This window comes from Anguilla anguilla, chromosome 7 (genome assembly GCF_013347855.1).
Source record: "Anguilla anguilla isolate fAngAng1 chromosome 7, fAngAng1.pri, whole genome shotgun sequence".
Classification (NCBI taxonomy): domain Eukaryota; kingdom Metazoa; phylum Chordata; class Actinopteri; order Anguilliformes; family Anguillidae; genus Anguilla; species Anguilla anguilla.
The window spans coordinates 697,501-719,465 of NC_049207.1; the positions used below are offsets into that span (position 1 = coordinate 697,501).

At 45.5% G+C, this 21,965-nt stretch overlaps 2 protein-coding genes across 2 annotated transcripts in view; one reads left to right on the forward strand and one right to left on the reverse strand.

Moving 5' to 3' along the window:
• Window positions 1–7,690, reverse strand: part of khnyn (KH and NYN domain containing) — an 8,340-nt gene extending 650 nt beyond the window's left edge. Inside the window, 10 exon segments of the mRNA XM_035425262.1 lie at window positions 1–2,008; window positions 2,605–2,706; window positions 2,843–2,950; window positions 3,525–3,621; window positions 3,753–3,883; window positions 4,315–4,563; window positions 4,565–5,112; window positions 5,454–5,588; window positions 5,993–6,197; window positions 7,071–7,690. The exon segment at window positions 1–2,008 is cut by the window's left edge and continues 650 nt beyond it. Coding sequence (XP_035281153.1) covers window positions 1,705–2,008; window positions 2,605–2,706; window positions 2,843–2,950; window positions 3,525–3,621; window positions 3,753–3,883; window positions 4,315–4,563; window positions 4,565–5,112; window positions 5,454–5,588; window positions 5,993–6,196 — 1,878 coding nt within the window. The 5' untranslated portion in view covers window position 6,197; window positions 7,071–7,690 and the 3' untranslated portion in view covers window positions 1–1,704.
• A 2,004-nt stretch (window positions 7,691–9,694) lies between these two features.
• On the forward strand, window positions 9,695–21,812 carry ripk3 (receptor-interacting serine-threonine kinase 3). The gene is made up of 13 exons (XM_035425259.1): window positions 9,695–11,032; window positions 11,518–11,660; window positions 11,894–12,215; window positions 14,097–14,239; window positions 15,589–15,638; window positions 16,705–16,860; window positions 18,048–18,130; window positions 18,445–18,520; window positions 19,715–19,731; window positions 19,901–19,940; window positions 20,254–20,360; window positions 21,113–21,152; window positions 21,293–21,812. Exons 2-13 carry the CDS (start codon window positions 11,524–11,526, stop codon window positions 21,439–21,441), a joined length of 1,320 nt encoding a protein of 439 aa, XP_035281150.1. The 5' UTR covers window positions 9,695–11,032; window positions 11,518–11,523; the 3' UTR covers window positions 21,442–21,812.
• The last annotated feature ends 153 nt before the right edge of the window (window positions 21,813–21,965 follow it).

Genomic DNA, 21,965 nt, shown 5'->3' on the forward strand with positions numbered 1-21,965 from the left:
ATGCTGGTTTGTTTGCAATGCGGTTGTTATGTGTGTAAAATATGGATAAATTAGTCCGTAATGTGTGCACCCACTAACTAAAACAAACACACCATTACCGGTAAAGAAACTATTATGAAATTAAATTTGAATAGCCCACAGCCACTGTCCACGCACGCGCGCGCGCGCGCACACACACACGCGCACACGCACACACACTCTTTGACCCAGACGCAAGTGCTACACCCGCGCTGTATGACCGCGAGTACTGATAGTGGATAATGTGTGTGTAGCCGTGCTACCGGAAGCTAGCCGTCGGTCGCAACAACCCAACAGAGTATTAATGATTATAATCCAGCATTATGTTCTGAAGAAATATGCGCGCAATTTTAATTTAAAAGCATACATTTGGCCACACGAGATTTGAATAACATATTTGTACAATTGGAAAAGAAATCTGAAATGAAAATTTTAAGAAATAGAAAACCAAGTACAAAGCAAAAAAAAAAGATAGTTGGACAGAGAATGTGCTTCATCAAAAAAGAACTTAAGAAAGCTGTCAAACAAAAATCATAAACACCCAGATGACCGAGACACCACTTATGCTTTCAAGCCCTAAAACAATGTGATAAACAGCTCAGTGTGAAAAAAATCACAATATATGCAGAATCAACTAACCCAAATTAAAAAGGCTGTTGATCAAAATACCTTCTGGCAGTTATAGAAAAAAATTATACAAATCTCCTAACAAAAACTACTCCAAATAAAAATGGCAACATCTAGAAAAAATATTGTGAAGATCTTTATGAATCCAGCAAAACGAGACATTCCGCCTATGTCTGGGAGAAGAACCAGAACTCAGAGTCACCTGCACAGTGTGGAACAGCAAAGATGTGTTCCAACCGCTTATTTTTCTTCCTTTCCTAACATGGAAGGCCAAACGGGTCAAAAATACGTGAAATTGACATCTGGAAACACACATTGTCAACATCGGCTCATTCCATTAGCTTATCTTTTCTCCTTGCTTCCTTTCCTTGCTCCGAGCTCCACCCGCCAGAGAACGCAAGGGAAGGACGCAAGGGAAGGACGTGGGAACTGAGGAATCGAGGAAACGTTTATAAGTCAGCTGGAACGTCTGGTCTTTCAAGCGTCAGCTAGAAACCACATCAGTTACAGACATGGCAGATGGGGAGAGGTGGATACTTTTCCAGGTCTGCCAAGGACCTCTGAGACAAAGGATGAATAAAATAAGCCATTGGAATGCACCCACATAGACAACACGCAATTCCAGACGTCAATTCCACATATTTATTTATTTATTTATATTTGACCCGTTTGGCCTCCCATAGTAGGAAAGAAGGCAAGGAAGAAAGAAAGTAAAAAAATAAGCATTTGGAACGCACTCAGTCTCTCCATAAAAGGGGGCTTCTATCGGCTGCAGCTAGATCTTTTTGAGGAGAGGGCCATCTATTTGATTAATGGTAACAGTAATTCTCCCATGAGAATCAATATAATAAATAAGCATAACCCCACCCAGCTGTTCTCTCATTGGCCAACTGGAATGTTTAAAAATGTGAATGCTTTCTTTCCATCATCTTCATCATCTGCATCATCTGCTCTTTCCTGCATTGACCCCCTTCTCTTTTCTCAGCGCCCCAAACCACCTCCTCCTGCCAATCCTTCCCTCCATCCTCTCTCTCTCTGTTTCTCCCTCTCTTTCTCTCCCTACCTGTCTTCTGCTCTCTCTCTCTGCATGCTCTGTATGATGTGGGAGAGAGAGGTGATGTCATTGTTGTCAGGGTTACACTGAATTGCCAGCGTCACCAGGCTGTCCTGCCCAGGGAACCTCTGTAAGAGGTGCTCTCTGAGCACAGCGGGGTCTGCAGCCTGCCTCTGTCTCCCTGCTGCCCCTGCTGGCTGGGAGTGGTCCTGCAGCGCCTCTGTCTGAGCATGTCTGTAAGACACCTGGGGTGTGGAGGAGAAGGGCGGGGCCAAACCGGCACCGGTGTGACTGCCTGAGGCTGGCGATCTGAGAGAGAGAGAGAGAGAGAGAGAGAGGGAGAGGGAGAGGAAGGGGTTGAGTGTGTGTTTGGGGGTTGTTAGGGGTGTACCTGTGCAGGTGTGTTTCAGGGTGTACCCATGCAGGTGTGTTTAGGGGTGTACCTGCACAGGTGTGTTTCGGGGTGTAGCTGTGCAGGCATGTTTAGGGTCTGGAGCGTTTAGGGGTGTACCTGCGCAGAAGCATTTAGGGGTGTACCTGCGCAGAAGCGTTTAGGGGTGTACCTGGGTCTGGAGTGTTTAGGGGTGTACCTGCGCAGAAGCGTTTAGGGGTGTACCTGGGTCTGTAGCGTTTAGGGCTGTACCTGCACAGAAGCGTTTAGGGGTGTCCCTGGGTCTGGAGCGTTTAGGGGTGTACCTGCAGAGGTGCGTTTAGGGGTGTACCTGGCTCTGGAGCATTTAGGGGTGTACCTACAGAGGTCCGTTTAGGGGTGTATCTGCAGAGGTGCATTTAGGGGTGTATCTGCAGAGGTGCGTTTAGGGGTGTACCTGCAGAGGTGCGTTTAGGGGTGTACCTGCAGAGGTGCGTTTAGGGGTGTACCTGCAGAGGTGCGTTTAGGGGTGTACCTCGGTCTGGAGCGCAGGAAGTCATTCAGGTGGGGTCCTGCTCGGCCCAGCGGATCGTCGGGGACCATGAAGTGATCCCCAACAAACGTGTACTGCAGCAGCCTGACAGGAAAGGGCACTGTTACCATGGTTACTGCCCACAGAGGGAGGCTGTTGTGTTGGCTACAGCCTGCAAGATGTTGCCATGGTTACAGCCTGTAGATTCTATGCACTCTTCTAAACTGCCAGCTTTCTGTACCTGTTTCTAATGATTCTGTTAAAGTCGGGAGATTCATCCAAAAGGTCTCTCAGGTTGTCGTTGGTCACAATCACACCGTTTGTCTCCTGAGCCAGCTGCAGCATGAATCTGGAGATGACCATCATCATCATCATCATCATCATAATGAGAGGGTAGCAGGGTGTCAGAGGTGGGGTTCACATATAGAACAGGGAGTTGGAAACAGGGTTTAGGGGGGTAATAGGGAGTGGGAGGCGGGGTTTAGATGGGAATAGGGAGTAGAAGGCGGGGTTTAGATGGGAATAGGGAGTGGGAGGCGGGGTTTAGATGGGAATAGGGAGTGGGAGGCGGGGTTTAGATGGGAATAGGGAGTGGGAGGCGGGGTTTAGATGGGAATAGGGAGTGGGAGGCGGGGTTTAGATGGGAATAGGGAGTGGGAGGCGGGGTTTAGATGGGAATAGGGAGTGGGAGGCGGGGTTTAGATGGGAATAGGGAGTGGGAGGCGGGGTTTAGATGGGAATAGGGAGTGGGAGGCGGGGTTTAGATGGGAATAGGAAGTGGGAGGCGGGGTTTAGATGGGAATATGGTCTGGGAGGTGGGGTTTATATGGGAATAGGGTATGGAAGGCGGGGTTTATATGGGAATAGGGTATGGAAGGCGGGGTTTATAGGGGTAATAGGGTGTAGAAAAAGGCAGGACAAACCTGTCATCATAAGAGCTTATAATTTTCCCTGGAACCTCTCGAGATGGAGTGAAAGAGAGACAACCCAGATTCTGCAGCTGTGATAGATACTGATACTCTGCAAAAAGAGAGAGAGAGGGTGGGAGAAGGGAGAGCTGTGATACTGCTGCTCAGATTACTGTGGCAATGCAAAGTCCAGGTGCAGCTGCCTCATTGAGATGCACAAGGGGACACATCTGGAACTGTGACCTTTGACCCTTGGGTCCTTCCTCTGCCTCCATCGCGGGACAAATGTGGTGACCCTGCGGTGACCTCTGTTCCAGAAGTACTGAACAGCCAGAGCAATCCCACGACAGGAGAAGAACAGACCCAGACCATGGCTGAGAGAGAGGGAGGGAGAAAGAGAAGGAGGGAAAGAACAGTAAACAAATTGTGCTCTGGAAGTTTTCTTTAAATGCATTTATGGCCTTAATTCCTGATGTGTTGTCAGACAAACGTAAGTGTGACTGACGGTGAGATCTAGGGCAATGCTGTCAGTGAAATCACATCTTTAATAAAATCATAACGTTTGTCTCCCTCTCCCTCCCTCCCTCTCTCCTTCCCACTCACTCTCTCATCCCCCTCCCTCCCTCTTTCCCTCCCTCCCTCTCTCTCTCCCTCTCCCTGTTTCTCCCTCCCTGCCTCACTCTCTCCTTCCTCCCTCCCTCTCTACCTCTCCGTTTGTCCCTCCCTGCCTCTCCCTCCCTCCCTCCCTCCCTCTCTCTCTCTCTCCTTCTCCCTTCCTCCCTCCCTCCCTCTTTCTCTCTCTCACCTCATGGCCACGTTGCTCCCGTCTATGATGACCTGACTCAGGTTGGGGTCGCCGGGGTCATCGGCCAGCTGGAGGTCAAAGGGCGTCTGTAAGCCCTCATGGAATCGCTGCTCCCCAGTGACAATGGTTGCCGGGGTGAAGTGTTTGGTCCTGTGAGCTGTGGTGGACTGGGTAAGGGGGGCGGGAGGGTCGGGGTGCTGAGGAGGTCCTCTCACAGAGGGGGGGGGTGGTTTTTCTTGGCAGGGGGGCATGTGGAGTGTGCAGTTGGGTTGGGCTCGGAGTGTGTGTGTGAGCCCCTTTTCCTCTCCTCCTCTCCCTTCCCCTCAGCTGCTCGGAATGTTCTGGAATAGCCCCCACCCCTTCTCTCTGCCACACTTGCTTTTCCTTTTGCCTAACCAAAAACTCCTCGCTCTCTCCCTCCCTCTCTTCTCTCTCTCTTTCCCTCTCTCCCTCCCTCTCCCCCTCTCTCTGTCTTTCCCTCACTCTGTCCATCGCTGCAGGCCCCCTGTGTGGTTCCTTGGCTGGGTCCAGTCCAGACTCCTTCACCAGGGCCAGCAGGGTTTCCTTCAGCTGGGCAGGCAGGCCGAGCAGCTCCAGAGTGTGCTGGTCTTCCCACTTTTCCACCAGAGACCTGAAGGCCCGACAGGAATCCAGGGACCCGCCTGCTGGCCCGGCCCCAGCCTCGGTGCTCCACCCTTGGGTGTGCTCATACTTCTCCACCAGGTCCAGGATGAGAGAGCAGGCCCGCACCACTGGCTCCTCTAAACCAGAGATGATTAGATTGCCTGGAGGCCCCACCTGGGCACCAGAGAGAGGAGAAAGTGACAGGTAACACATTTCCCTCACCTGCAGTGTCCAAAATTTTGCCAATATTCTCCTGCAAAAGCGCATGTGTATTTCAGCCTCACCTGGACAAAAGCGCAGGTGTATTTCAGACTCACCTGGACAAAAGTGCAGGTCTATTTCAGACTCACCTGGACAAAAGTGCAGGTCTATTTCAGACTCACCTGGACAAAAGTGCAGGTCTATTTCAGACTCACCTGGACAAAAGTGCAGGTCTATTTCAGACTCACCTGGACAAAAGTGCAGGTCTATTTCAGACTCACCTGGACAAAAGTGCAGGTGTATTTCAGACTCACCTGGACAAAAGCGCAGGTGTATTTCATGATGCAGTCCAGGAAGAGCCCCCCGGCACCACAGAACACAGAGTACAGGAGCTCGGGGTACGACACCTGCTGCTGCATCGCCTCGTTCACCTGCCCCTTCACAAACAACTGAGAGAGAGGGAGGCCGAGAAAAAGAGAGGGAAAGAGACGGAGGGAGGGAGGGACAGGAAGAGAAGGGGAAGGAGAGAGGAAAGCGAGAGATGGAGCGAGAGAATGATGGAAGGAAGGAGATCAGTGGAAGGATACAGAAGAAGCAGGGTCTGAGCTCACTGAGCTAGTCTGCCCATCTCTGAGTGGAACTGGGCTCCATTAAACCTAATTTATGGCATGGTGTAACCGCAGGGGATTGTGGGTAAGATGAGGGCATAATCATGGGGTTCAGCACAAACACTTCCTGTTGACAGGAAACTATCAAACTCACTGCATTTATCTAAAACAGTTTACTAACAAACACAAGCCAAATTAGGAGCTTGCGCACGACAGCAATGTTGGTCCTTCCGGAAAACTCTCACCTTTGCTTCCTCCACCTCTTTCTTGCTTCCCTTCATCTTCAGCCACATCTGTCCATCTGTAGCCAGGGTTTCCATCCCTCCTTCACCCCCACTGTCCAGTTGCACCCCAAATACCCTCTCCACCAATGGCCAAACACAGCGCAGCCTCCCCCACTCTCCCCTGTGACAGGCAAACTCATCCTCCACCCAGCCTGCCCGCTCCATCCTGAGAGAGAGAGGGAGGGAGGGAGGGAGAGGGAGCAAGAGAGAGAGAGAAAATCAATATTCAAAATCCGGCAATAAAACTTTGGAGAAATAACAGTGACCCCCCCCTAATCATACCATTACAATGCCCTGAAATGCCAAGAACTGAGCCCAGAGAAGAGCCCCCTCTCTCAGCTGGTCCTGAGGCTCAGTTCACTAACCCCCACTAACACCAAGCAGCCTCGGGACAGCTACATACCAACATACAAGTCCGCTACATACAAATCTGAACCAAACTAATTATAAAGCAACAAAACAAAATTAAATTACTTTTTAGGAAACTTACTGGAAAAATAAAAAATCTAAACAAATTAGAATGCTATTCGGCCTTAAAACTAGAATATTGTGGCACACTATGTAAGCACGGTGAAAAAATATTAACTCGGTTAAACCTTGACAAAGTACAGTGAGCACAGCCTTGCGATAAAGACCAGCCAACACTGGCAGACTTGGCTGCCCCAAAAAGAGACACTGAGACCGAACAAACACAAATTCTCCTTGGAGAGGAAAGATTCTGTGCAAATTTGGCAGCACAATATGTAACTACCTGCCACAGAGGGACGGACCACAGTATGTAATGTATATTTCTTTTATTTATTTGCAGTATTATTTTTATTGCTACTAGTAATATTGTACTATTATGCATTTATTATTTATGTGGTATTTAAGTCTTTATATATATTGTTGTTTATTATTTAAAATGTCACGCCAATAAAGCATTTTTGATTTGAAGAAAACTTGAGAGTTGGAGAGAGAAAGTGTGAACCTTACTGACTTCACACTGTTTACATAACAGTACTACCGTCTTAACCTGCTTACTTATTTATTTACTTACTTATTTAGTAACACACTTTCATCTGCTGTTGTAACTAAGTATAATACTAAGGTTCTTATGTGGTGGAGAAAGGGCTGCCAGTTTGCAACCAGTTCCCATCTTGGTTTCATTTTTTCTCCCTTCGCATTTTCAGTGAAACCAAAGAAAATACTCTAGAACACGGTCTGTACTCGGAAACTAAAACTCTCGGAAAGGAGGTTCCCTGTAAGACCCCCTACCTGGCTCATAACTGCCGTGTCTCTGTCAATTACACGAGTAGCTCGCCACGAAGTTTCTATTACGGCGCGTAGCCTTCAGTTGATACATATAGGAACCCTCCAAAATACATTACAAAGGCGATTTCCGCGTCTTGCCTTGCCTATCCGTTCACGCTAAAATGAAGGCTTTTCCGTGTCAGTGTACGAACTCGACTTTTAGTAGGAATACTTACATTCCACTGACTCCAGTTAATTACGGCTTATTTCTTGAACAAGGGGTACTGTTGACAAAACCGAAACTCCTGCACAAAAGGCGTAAAACATCTAATTAATGTGCATTATAATAACATTCTCAGTAAAATTCGCTCGACCCATCGAACGCGTTGTTAAAAGTTGGTGCGCATCTACAACATTACGGCGCTCTGGACTGTCATTGGCCCCGCCCATCTTAGGTCGTTGTGGAGGGGAATTCCACCTACGTCATGAAACGCGACAGGTCTGTGAATACCTGTTTCCAGTGACGTGCGGTAAAGCTTGACGGTACAGTTCCATATCGATGAAACGATCTTACAGGATACTTTATGTAAAAGAAAAATACATAGAAAATACATTAATAAGTATATAAATAGACACAATGGAATATATAAAGAATGGTTTATATTTTTTGCAGAGGATATTAGTTTAGGTTATGTTAGTTAATAATTGAAAAGTAGTTTATGTTGAAGTATGCTTCTATATGCTTTTCATGTTTTTAAATTTCTGCTTATTAAAGATTGTATTGATCAAGAATATAGTTAAATGTATGTGATTATGTGAAGATTGATGAAGAACAGCAGGTGTTCTGTGTTATGTCTAAGAATTTGTAACTAAGGAAAGACTGTGGCCTCTTTGTACACTGATGCATACCACCTAGAGAATCTTTGAAACCCAATTGCAGGAGGAAAATTGTAAACACTTACTTATTGGAATTTTGTAAGTAATTTATGTTGGGGAACAGTCTTGTGCAGTAGACCCTTGAGTTGCAAGAGAAGAGAAAGGACACACCGACCTAGAAAGAACTGTTTTGCCATATCTAGTTATTGTATAGATTATATTCTATTAAAATGAATAAATGAAAAATCTAATTAATAACAGCAACAGTAATAATATAAACATTCTGTTAGAACATGCTGGTGTGTTTGTATATGAGTTAAATATTTCATTTGGATTACAGCATGTATTGAATGCATTTAAAGTGAATGTACTTTGGAACGGGAAGATTAATTGTTAATCATGAGAACAAATACTTGTTATTCAAGTCACGCATATACATACCTCTGTAAGTGTGTGAGGTGAAATATCTGTTATTTATTGAAATCGAAAATTATACAATAGTTATTGTTAAACTAGCTGGTGAAACATAAGTGTGACCTAGGCTGGGATTGGTTGTTTTAGAGGGAAGATACATCATGGTAGAAGGAGATCTGATTGTATAAAAAAAAGGATGTAAATAGTAATTCGGAGAGCTCTCTGTGTGTCTTTATGGTACTGGAGACCTCCCATAGGCCTATGTAAAATAAAAAGATTATTAGAAGAAATCATCGTTTCTAGACTTTCCTCTTACATCACCGACTCACCCACCGAACCTAAGAGGAGGTTTTCCTCCACACTTATCCGAGCCCTACTGAATTAACCCATGATATTTAATGTTTATATTTATTCTTCTTTCTCTTCTTGTAATGCTTCTTTTTCTTGTCAATCAACACCAGCATTTAAACTATTTGTAGTGATATAGGCCTCAGCCTAATGCCCACTGTAGTTAGAGTAAGTCAATCAGCCTCATGGTTGCACTACAGGTAGGGACGCCAGTTTGTCTCCACCATGCGACCTGCAGGGCTTTCAACTTGCATTTCAATGGCTAACCTCCAGGGGGCCCCATAGGTACTCGGTCAAGTGGCTAAGCATACAATTGAGTTTTCAATTGAGACAACCTTATATGCGGAGAGTCTGGAAGGAAAAGTGAACATGGATAGAAGTTTATAAATGCTACGAAAAGCATGTATTTGAGCCAGTGGTCTTCACTGTTGGACCCGGAGAGTCTGCTGGCTTTCGTTGTTACTCAGCACTTTAGTAGCACAGCAATTCATCAGGTAAAACGGTTCATTACGCAGTTAACTCAGTTATCTTCAGGAAAAAACAAAAACCAGCAGTTCTGTGGTTCTCCAGGACCAAGATTGAGTATCACTGCAGTAGAAATAAAAATGCATCCATATAAAGCAGGTTTTTGTTTTAACCCAGCAAGAAGACACCTGATTCTACTTAAGGTCTTGACAGAAGACCATTATTAGTTAATTAGCTGAATCATGAATTTATGTTTTTTACTTTTTTTTTTGGCAAGTTAAAGGTTATATAGACTACCGTTAAAAACTTTTGAATCACAAAGTGTTTATGTTTTTGAAAAAAAAAAAGATACTATTATTCACCAAGGTAGCATTAAATTGATAATAAAAAAAATACAGCCCAGACATTGATAATGTTACAAATTACTATTACTCTTTGAAATAACAGTTAATTTCGTCTTTACATATGATTGCAAAGCCCTATTTTCAGCAGCCATTACTCCAGTGTACTGACAGCACACTGTGTTACCTCATCCTTACTGTAAGTATTCATGCTAATGTGCCTGTTTGGTACCAGAGAAAGCACTCCCATTAGGCGCAGCTGAAAACAATTGTGCTGTTTACTTAAGCTAAAAAATATCTTTCTTTCAGTTGCAGTATCCATTACGCTGGCATTTCTAAAGTTAAATTGTGGTTTAAAAAATGGCTAAAAAGAAATGGCTTTCTCTAGAAACTTGTCAGTCAGTTGTTCTTTTGAGAGATGAAGGCTATTCCATGCGTGAGATTGCCAAGAAACTGAAGATCTCATACTAAGGTGTGCACTACCGTCTTGAAAGAGGAGAGCAAACTGGATCTAACCAGGCCAGAAAGAGATGTGGAAGGCACAGGTGCATGACTGTGCAAGAGGAAAAGTACATCAGAGTCTCTAGTTTGAGAAACAGATGCCTCATAGTCCTCAGTTGGCAGCTTCATTGGACCGTACCCGCCAAACATCAGTTTCATTTGCAATAGTGAAGAGACGACTCCGGGATGCCACCCATAATACTCTTTTCCAATCATCTACCGGTCAATCTTTGGATTATTTTGCTAATTTTTACCTTTTCTTCTTGTTTTCCAGTTTCAGAAGGGAAATTTTCTTTGGAACTTTGCCTGTAAGGCCAGCATAAAGTTGAAGAGAATAAACAAGTGGAAACCTAAACTAAAGAGGGGTGTTCATTTTTACAGAGTGTGTGTGTGTTTGAGACAGAGTGTGTGAATGTTTGTGTGTGTTTGTGTATGTGTGCGTGTTTGTGTGTGTGTTCAAAGGTTGAAAAAGGCCCTGAACAGTTTCAACAAATACTTCTACAAAATGAGCATTGTGTAAAGGCATTTGATCAGGTGATCAGGTTGTGGTCATGCCGGAAGTCAGTGCGGCAGGGCTCAGAGGCGTGAGCAGGCATGGGACACGCCCACATGCTGCTCTGTGTGCTTTTGAGAACTGAAAGTAGGTATAACTCAGCCAACCTCTTTACCACCAAGTCCTCAGTAACACCGAGTCGTCAGGAGAAGAAATAGCGTATCCGTGTTGTGCTTCAGCCAGTTTAGATGTGACACGACCGGACTTGTCAGTTCTTACCCAAGTGAATACCTCTGTGCTACTGGAAGCCGCTTGATGTGAACGGGAGTGGTAAGTTAAAAATGTTTCTTTTCTTTTTTCAATTTTGTTTTTAATACAATTTTGATATTGGAATTGGAGCTGATCTTTAAAATAGGGAAGTTGTCAATGTGTGAAACCTCTACAGTACAAAAAGCCGGAATGCTACAGGAAGTTTGAATTTCCTCTTAGCACACAGCCTGTAGCATACAGAAAAAATCTAGTGCACAGTCAGTGTGTATATATACTGTATTAACCCTTTCTCTCAGTGCAGTGTGTATATACTGTATTAACCCTTTATCTCAATGCAGTGTGTATATACTGTATTAACCCTTTCTCTCAGTGCAGTGTGTATATACTGTATTAACCCTTTCTCTCAGTGCAGAGTGTATATACTGTATTAACCCTTTCTCTCAGTGCAGTGTGTATATACTGTATTAACCCTTTCTGTCAGTGCAGTGTGTATATACTGTATTAAACCTCTCTCTCAGTGCAGTGTTAATATCTCCTTGTTCTAGTGAGAAATGCAGCAGTTTGCAGTGATTGAAGACTGCAGCCTGCAGTCCTGGTCTGTGATTGGTGCTGGAGGTTTTGGACAGATCTATAAGGCCAAACACAAGGGGACGGAGGTGGCAATCAAACTACTGCATCATGATGATGGGTAAGTCCAACACATGCAAGCACATACACATGTACACACACATGTACACTCACGTACACACACACACACAGGAAACATGGATTTTAAAGTAAAAGCAAGAAAAATAATCTCTCTTCCGTCCTCTCTTTCTCCCGTTCCTTCTCTCTCGCTCTCTCTCTCTCCCCCTCCCTCTCTCTGCCTTTCTCCCACTCTCTCCTTCCCTGTTTCTTTCCCTCTCCCTCTCTGCGTTCCAGTGCATCTCTGCTGAAGGAGGCGGAGTCCATGCGTCACGGTGGGACGTGGTGCAAGTATGTGGTGGTGGTTTCTGGGGTGTACCAGGGGACTCCCCCAGGCTGGCCCTCACCCCAGATGGGCCTGGTAATGGAGCTGGTGGAGAGGGGGTCTGTGGAGTCCCTCCTGCAGAGGCTGGGGGGGCCCCCTCCCTGGGCCCTGACCTTCCGCCTGGCTGATCAGGTGGCCAATGGCATGAACTTCCTGCACCAGCTCTCCCCCCCACTGCTGCACCTCGACCTCAAGCCCAGCAATGTGCTGCTGGACCACGGCTTGCAGGCTAAGGCGAGTCCCAGGCTTCCTCTAGCTCCGCAGGCCTCTGGGGTTCCAGCTGCCTGCCATTAGCTTGCCCTGCGTTAGCATTGCTTTTCTTTGCGCTAGTATATTGCGCTTCCCTTTGGGCTCGTTCTCTTTTTCTCTCACTTTCCCTCCCTCTCTCCCCCTGTTCCTGTCTCTATCTATAGCTCACTGGTTCACAATAGCAGAATCCCAGTCTGCTGCTGGTTGCAGTGGGAGCACGGCCTCTCTCTAGGCGGCCGGGTCTGCTGGTGTCGGTCGGTCTCTGTAGTTAGACTGCTGAATGTAGCTGCCCCGAGGCTGCTTGGTGTTAGTGGGGGTTGGTGAACTGAGCCTCAGGACCAGCTGAGAGAGTTGGCTCTTCTCTGGGCTCAGCTCCTGGTATATTAGTGCCTTGTAATGGTATGAGTGGGTACCACTTTGTTTTAGGTGTCTCCAGAATGTATTGGTTCTCTCTCTTTCTCTCTGTAGATCACAGGTGTTGGTCTGGTTCTCTCTGTAGATCACAGGTGTTGGTCTGGTTCTCTCTGTAGCTCACAGATGTTGGTCTGGATCTCTCTGTAGCTCACGGATATTGGTCTGGATCTCTCTGTAGCTCAAAGATGTTGGTCTGGATCTCTCTGTAGCTCACAGATGTTGGTCTGGATCTCTCTGTAGCTTACAGATGTTGGTCTGGATCTCTCTGTAGCTCACAGATGTTGGTCTGGATCTCTCTGTAGCTCACATACCCCTTTTCCACCAAGGTATTTCGAGGGCCGGTTCAGAGCCGGTGCCTAATCTCGAACCAGTTCTTCGCGTTTTGACAGCAAAAGAACCGACTCTCGGCCAGGAAAACTGGTTCCAGAGCGGCACCTACACTTGGCTGGTCTTGAACCAAGAACCGCATACGTCAGGGGCTGGATAGAAATTGGTGTATCATTAATTTATTAGATTTGTTTAACTGCAATGTGAACAATACCAGTGTAGTCAATGCTAGGTAGCTAGCTATATCGACCTAGCGAGCTAGAGTGAGAGCACCTGGTATCGACCACCTTCGTTTGACAGACAAGAAAACGTAAACAGATTTGCAACTATATATGAAATAGGCGAAATATCGGTAACAACCTATACCCAGTTATGTAGGAAAAAATGTCCTTGTTATCCTCCAGTGGTTATTTTTTCAGTACTTTCATGATTTTTTTCTGTGCCGGCAACTAAGTCAGGTGGTCCAGCGCTAGCTTTTGGATGTTAAGGGGACGTGTATTGACCACCCCATAAATGAATGGAACTTAAATTTGCTAGCATACTGTATAAGTGTCCTGTCTTGCGTATTTGAGGTTAATATGAGAAAGGGTGGCCGCTATCAGCACGTCTAGGAATCCGTACATATTCACAGTTGTAACCCAAGTCGCAGGACGCAAAATAGCCATTAGGAAAGCAGTTTGATATTATTAAGCAACGTCTGCTCCATTGGGTTTAATGGGTCGTGATGAGATAATTCCGAGCATGTGCTTGTCTTAAAGTTGATATAGTAAGGCTGTCCAGTACAAATATGTTGGACCAGTCGTGTTTGGATGCCAATGTAGACTCGCAAAGCCAGGAGCAACACTTGTAAAGATGCGATGTAGTCCGCCATTGTTGTTGTTGTGCTTGAAGTTGGCGCTAGCATTGCTGGGAAAGCGGAGACGTATACAGTGACGTAATGATGTGGCTCTCTAACCCGTGGAAAAGCAAACCGGTTCTTAGAAGGTTCGCAAGTTGAACCAACTGCGATCCGGCACTAGCACCAGCCCAGAACCAGAACTAGGTTCGCGTTGGTGGAAAGGGGGTAACAGATGTTGGTCTGGTTCTCTCTGTAGCTCACAGATGTTGGTCTGGTTCTCTCTGTAGATCGCAGATTTTGGACTGGCCCAAGTGATGCGCAGTATTTCCAGTGTGGGGGGGCAGGGAAATGAAGGGGGAACACTGAGCTACATGCCCCCCGAAGCCTTCAAACTGTCCTACAAACCCACACCTGCCTCCGACTCCTACAGGTACACCCCACCCCACCTACACCCCCTACAGGTACACTACACCCCACCTACACCATCTACAGGTACACCCTACCCCACCTACACCTCCCACAGGTATACCCCACCCCACCTACACCAACTACAGGTACACCCCACCCCACCTACACCACCTACAGACACATCCCAGCTCTACTACACCTCCTACAGGTACACCACACCCCACCTACACCTCCTACAGGTATACCCCACCTATACCTCCTACAGGTACACCCCACCCCACCTACACCTCCTACAGGTACACCCCACTTGACTGACACCTCTTACAGGTACACCCCACCCTACCCCACCTCCTACAGGTACACTCCACACCACCTACACCTCCTACAGGTACATCCCACCCCCACCTGCACCTCCTACAGGTACACCCCACCCCACTTACACCACCTACAGGTACACCCCACCCCAACTACACCTTTTACAGGTACACTCCACCCCACCTACACCACCTACAGGTACATCCCACCCCACCTACACCTCCTACAAGTACACCCCATCCCACCTACACCACCTACAGGTACACCCCACCCCCCACTTCCTACTGGTACACCCCACCCCACCTACACTACCTAAAGGTACACCCCACCCCACCTACACCACCTACAGGTACACCACACACCACCTACACCACCTACAGGTACACCCCACCCCCACCTACAGCTCCTACAGGTACACCCCACCCCCCACTTCCTACTGGTACACCCCACCCCACCTACACTACCTAAAGGTACACCCCACCCCACCTACACCACCTACAGGTACACCACACACCACCTACACCACCTACAGGTACACCCTACCCCCACCTCCTACAGATACATCCCACCCCACCTACACCTCCTACAGGTACATCCCACCCCACCTACACCTCCTACAGGTACACCCCACCCCACCTACAACTCTTACAGTTACACCCCACCTCCCACCTACATGTCCATAGGTGTACATACCCCAACGGCCCCCAAGATCTAAGTCAGACACTTACTCTTCATCTTTCTCTCTCTCTCTTAAGGTACTTAATTATTTATTTATTTTTCTTCTCTTATTTTTAATTGAGTGGTTTGGTTTCTTCATTTTTAATAATTCTTTTTTTGTTTATCCTTTTTTATGTTTCTTTTATGTTTTTTCTTTCAGTTAATGTTTTGATGTTCTTGTTAGTGCCTGGGGTATTGTGCAGGTCATGGGGTTGTGGTTCTTGTGTCTTCTCTGGAAAAAATGGCTTTTGAGGTCTTGTGGAATGGTGAATAAAGCAGACCTTAAAGTCAAAGTTAAAAGTCTCTCTCTCTCTCTCTCTCTCTCTCTCTCTCTCCCAGTTATGCCATCCTGCTCTGGTCTTTAATCACAGGCAGGCAGCCCTATAGAGGTGAGTGACTCTGGTCTGTAATCACACACAGGCAGCCCTATAGAGGTGAGTGACTCTGGTCTGTAATCACAGACAGGCAGCCCTATGGAGGTGAGTGACTCTGGTCTGTAATCACAGACAGGCAGCCCTATGGAGGTGAGTGACTCTGGTCTGTAATCACAGACAGGCAGCCCTATGGAGGTGAGTGACTCTGGTCTGTAATCACAGACAGGCAGCCTATAGAGGTGAGTGACTCTGGTCTGTAATCACAGACAGGCAGCCCTATGGAGGTGAGTGACTCTGGTCTGTAATCACAGACAGGCAGCCCTATGGAGGTGAGTGACTCTGGTCTGTAATCACAGACAGGCAGCCTATAGAGGTGAGTGACTCTGGTCTGTAATCACAGACAGGCAGCCCTATGGAGGTGAGTGACTCTGGTCTGTAATCACAGACAGGCAGCCCTATGGAGGTGAGTGACTCTGGTCTGTAATCACAGACAGACAGACCTATGGAGGTGAGTGACTCTGGTCTGTAATCACAGACAGGCAGCCCTATGGAGGTGAGTGACTCTGGTCTGTAATCACAGACAGGCAGCCCTATGGAGGTGAGAGACTCCCTGGCCGTCCGGGTGCAGCAGCTGGAAAGCCTGTGGGCTGCTGGTCCAACTCCAACTTCTTTTCAATGTTTTTCAATTGCACTTGTGCTTTATTGGCATCACAGGAAGGATTCCAGTGTTGCCAAAGTTTTATTACAGCATTGATAATTGTAATAAGCAGAAAAGAATGCTAATGTTAACTATAAGTGTTACAATCATTATAAACAAATATAAATATATATGAAAAAGATTATGCAAATGTACACACAGAAAAAATGCAAGCTATTCTGCTATTCTTTAGTTTGAATAATAAAAAAGCCATTGAATAATTCATGTTTTTCTCTCAATTTATACATGGCAATTTTTTTAACATATTGTGCCGTCAGTTTATTGTGTTTGTTACCCTCGTAATAATGTACATACAAGTTCTTTATCATTACAGCTTATGTCTCTTGCTCTGCCCACCCCCCCCCCCCCCCCCCCCCCCCCCAGATGCTCTGTCCTGTATAGTCCGGTTGAGGATTCCGGAAGGGGACAGGCCCAGCCTGGAGGGGGTGGACCGGGAGGCAGCTGAGGGTTTGGGGGAGCTTGTTGACCTCATGGTGAGATGCTGGGACCCCAGCCCCCAAAAACGGCCCTCTTTCGACGGTGAGAAACAGGAGAGGCATGTGCCACTCACTCAGTGTGTGTCAGTTTGTGTGTGTCAGCCAGTCAGTGTGTGTCAGTCAGTCTGTCAGTCAGCCAGTCAGTCAGTGTGTCAGCCAGTCAGTGTGTGTCTGTGAGTCAGCCAGTCAGTCAGTGTGTCAGCCAGTCAGTGTGTCAGCCAGTCAGTGTGTTGGTCAGTCAGTGTGTCACCCAGTCAGTGTGTTGGTCAGTCAGTGTGTCGGTCAGTCAGTGTTTCGGTCAGTCAGTGTGTCAGTCAGTCAGTGTGTTGGTCAGTCAGTGTGTGTCAGCCAGTCATTGTGTGTCAGTCAGTCAGTGTGTCGGTCAGTCAGTGTGTCGGTCAGTCAGTCAGTCAGTCAGTCAGTGTGTCAGTCAGTCAGTGTGTCGGTCAGTCAGTGTGTCAGTCAGTCAGTGTGTCGGTCAGTCAGTGTGTGTCAGCCAGTCAGTGTCAGTCAGTCAGTGTGTCAGTCAGTCAGTGTGTCAGTCAGTCAGTGTGTCGGCCAATCAGTGTGTCAGTCAGTCAGTCAGTCAGTCAGTGTGTGTCAGTCAGTCAGTGTGTCGGTCAGTCAGTGTGTCAGTCAGTCAGTGTGTGTCAGTCAGTCAGTGTGTCGGTCAGTCAGTGTGTCGGTCAGCCATTCATTGAGTCAGTCTGTGATTTAGTATCTGACGGTCCATGCCAGTGGAAGGAGGAGTAGAGTATGATAGAGATACAGCATTCAATGTTAATGTCATAAGTAAAAAAAAGTGCTCTTTATAAAACATTTTGATCTTGAACTGTATTGTGTTGTTTACGTGTTATTTTTGTTGGTCTGTGCACACACTGTGATCTCTGTGTTGTATGAATATTATATTGTTTTTTTGTGTTGTTGGTGTTGTTCTGTGGTGTGCTCGTGTGTTGTGTTGCATTTGTCTATTGTGTTGTATTGTGTTGTGTTGTGTTTCTGTATTGTTTTGTGTGTACTGTGTTATGTTATCTCATGTGGTGTTGTGTTGTATTGAGTGTGTATATTTTGTGTTGTGTGTGTATTGTGTGTTTTGTTATACTGTGTCATGTTGTATTGTGTGTGTATTGTGTTGTTTTGGGTACGTGTTGTGTTGTGTTTTGTGTGTATATTGTGTGTGAATTGTGTTGTTTTGTGTGTATATTGTGTTGTGTTGTTTTGTGTATTCAGACTGCCGCCCAGTGACAGAGAAGGTGTTTAATCTGCACAGATGTGGAATTAATGATGCCATCTACCAGGCATCAAAAGCACTGGTACTGCAATTATAGTTTTATAACACATATTACACTATCACGCATTATTTTACTATGATTACTCTGCCATTACCCTCTTATTTCACTGTAGTTAAACTCATTAACTGTTACCACACTCTTATTACACTGTTATTATACTATTATTACACTCTTTTACACTGCCACAATTTTGTCATTACTGTATCACTATTACTGCTTTATGTTATGTTCCTCACAAAAAACATGGATTTTAATGTAAAGGGTTACTTTAATTATCTTTCTCTCTCTCTCCATCTCTGTCTTCACTATTTCGCTCTCTCCATCTCTCTCTGTAGGATGACGACAATGAGGTATCTTCCTCTTGCTCCAGGATTGGCACCCTCCACATCTCTGCCAGTCCAGTTCACAATGGTACTGGGGTTCTCAACTGATGGTTTGATATTTGAATGCTATTCGAATTGTAAAAAAAAAAAAAAATGACACTTGAGAAAATGCAGCATTATTACAGCTGTCTTTCTTTCAACCAAAAATGAATCTTGCATTTTAGTGCCTCCTCTGGTGGAAACAGAGGTCGCTGGGCAATACAGGCAGGCGCTATGCTGGTACTTATTAAATGCCACTCTCAGTTCATCCCTGGTTCCTTGGTGCCATAAGAACATGTCTTTTCTACCGCTGGGAATCTAAAAGACATTTTAATTTAACTAATGATTCTCATTTCACAGTGTTAGGCTATTATAAGACTCCTGATTCAAGAGATGCAACTTCGTCCTTGCTTGATTTATTGGCTGTGTTTAATGAGAAGCAGTTTGTATTAATGGGCGGTTTAAATTGGGGTTGGTTAACTCCTGTTTCTGTTTTCCTGAAATGCATTTCCTACTTTCTTAACCTCACCCAACTTGTCAATTTTCCTGCATGACTCAATACCAAATGAGCTGATGAGTCTTCTCTTATTGATTTCATACTTAACTAAATGAGCTGATGAGTCTTCTCTCATTGATTTCATACTTACCTACACACCTCCGGGCAGTCAATGTGTTCCCCAGTGACGTCAGTGACCATTGCGTCATGGCAGGAATACTATATCGGCTAAAATAAAGCCTGGCTTTATTTTAAAACAAAATTTTAAGAACTTGTGCGAACAGACGTTTTTTTTCTGTACACACGTGACTTTTATTTAACTGATTTTATCCCAGACGTTCATACTGCGTGGGATTATGTGGCGATATTTTTGACCAAAATAGTTATCGTTCTGTTTAAAACTCCCTGTAGTGGCACTAGTTTTATGATCCCTGGTGAGCACTGAGATCAAGCAGTTCTTACATGATAATAATATTCATAGTAATCTGCATTCATCTGGTTTCAGGTCTGGTCAAAATACTGCAGCCTCTGTAGTACTCAAACCCTTATCAGTAAACAACACTGTGCCACCCTTTTTTATTGACCTTTCTAAGGCCTTTGATACGGTTGGCCATTCCATCATAATTGATAGATTAAGGAAGATATGTAGCACTGCAAACCCTGTAAATATTGTGCTAATTTCTCTCTTTTCTCTCATTAAACCTGGATTTGCACATATAACCAATTCCTTTGATCATGTGACCACAGGACCCCTCCCTGCACAGGTAACTATCTGCCTTTTTATTAATTTTAGGAAATATTTTATTATCTCAATTTGTTTGAAAAATCTGAATGATAATCTTGAGTGTTGGGGAGCTGCAGTTCCACCTCACTACCAGTGGAGGATGAGGGGCACTGTTTCACATAAGATTTTTTTTCTTCTGTTTATCATAGGAGACACCTGGAAATTTCACCCCTCACTCCAAAGTCAAAGGTAATTTAAAACCTAATAACAGACACCCAAAGTTTTCCCATTGACCCCTCATGCACATCATTGGGTGTTCTTGCTTGAATGCTACTTTTTATGGAATAAATGTAGTTAACATACACAAATATGAAATACAGCAGTTTCTGACCCAGGTCTGCCAGACAGAAGAAGAGATAGAAAGAAGACAGACTGAGGAGAGGAGAGGGCGTGGAGGAATGGGCTGACTAGAATATGATGGAAGAAAATAAGGATAAAAAAAGTGTGAGAGAAAGACTGAAAGAAATAGTGAGACATTCTTCAAACTTTTGTTTCCTCTTAGTGTCTGCTCCACATCGCCCAATCAGAATGCTATCTGCTGATCCAACCCTGCACTCAGCCAATCAACCTCCAGTGGCTGCCTCCTCGTCCTCCAAACAAAGCTTGGAGGTAGGAAGCAGTGCTTGAGTGTTTACTCTCTGAGCTCCCCAGCACATGGGCGCCCTGGCCGTGGCGACTCAATGTTGGCTTTTCCAAAAACTGAGTTTTGGAAAATCTCAAAATTAAGAGAAACTCCTTTGAATTCCTTCAAAAATATTCCTTCAAAAAAATCAAAATGTACATTTAAATGAAAAGACAGAAATAATACTGCTTTGAGGGTCAGTGCTGCAGTCAGATTGATATGTGTCTGTGATCTCATGGTCAGTGCTGCAGTCAGGCTGATATGTGTCTGTGTTCTCAGAGTCAGTGCTGCAGTCAGACTGATAGGTGTCTGCGTTCTCAGTGTCAGTACTGCAGTAAGATTTATGTGTGTCTGTGTTCTCAGTGTCAGCACTGCAGTCAGACTGATATGTGTCTGTTCTCAGGGTCAGTGCTGCAGTCAGATTGATATGTGTCTGTGTTTTCAGGGTCAGTGCTGTAGTCAGACTGATGTGTGTCTGTGTTCTCAGGGTCAGTGCTGCAGACAGACTGATATGTGTCTGTGTTCCCAGGATCAGTGCTGCAGTCAGATTGATATGTGTCTGTGTTTTCAGGGTCAGTGCTGTAGTCAGACTGATGTGTGTCTGTGTTCCCAGGATCAGTGCTGCAGTCAGATTGATATGTGTCTGTGTTTTCAGGGTCAGTGCTGTAGTCAGACTGATGTGTGTCTGTGTTCTCAGGGTCAGTGCTGCAGACAGACTGATATGAGTTTATGTTTTCAGGGTCAGTGCTGCAGACAGACTCCAGTGCTGTGTTCCAAGAGTAAGTTATTCCTACACCACTGTAACAGTCATACATAATCGTAACTGCTACAACATTTCTAATCAGTGGCAGTCACTGGCAGGAGTGATGTTAGTGTTGTTTAAATGTTGTTATGGTGTTTCCCTCTGTCTCTCTTTCAGGCATCAATATTTCCAGAGTGACTGCAGTGCAGATTGGAGACCACAACACCATGACCATCACGACTGGCAGCCGGACGCGCCGCAGAAACCCCACAGCGCCTGCTAGTGTCAGCCTCCCAGCATCGCAGCCTGGAAAACCATTCCAGTGAACAACAGGCCCTGACTCACCTGTGGCCCTGACTCACCTGTGGCCTTTACACACCTGTGGCCCTTACTCACCTGTGGCCTTTACACACCTGAGGCCCTTACTCACCTGTGGCCTTTACACACCTGTGGCCCTTACTCCTGACACGCCCGTGGCCCTGACTCACCTGAGACTCAGTTCTGAAATAAGGATGTGTGTGATCATGAGTGTCAGTGGCACAGTGGCATGTAAAGGTTTGGGCAACCCAGGACAAATCACATGTTTTGTTAATTTACTAAGCGGAAAGAATTTGACAAACTCTACAAAGAATAAATTTAAATATAGCATATTTCAATTTTGCCTGAATTTAACTGAAGAAATAAAACTGTAAATGTGGCATGTGCAAAAGTTTGTACACCCTGTCATTCAGTTCTTAGTAACACCTCCTTTGGCAGAATTCACAGCTTATGCTCAGTTCTTGTAAAAAGTCTTTCTATTCTTGCTTCAAGAGTTTTCCACTCTCTTTCCCACAGAACCCTTCTAGTTCAG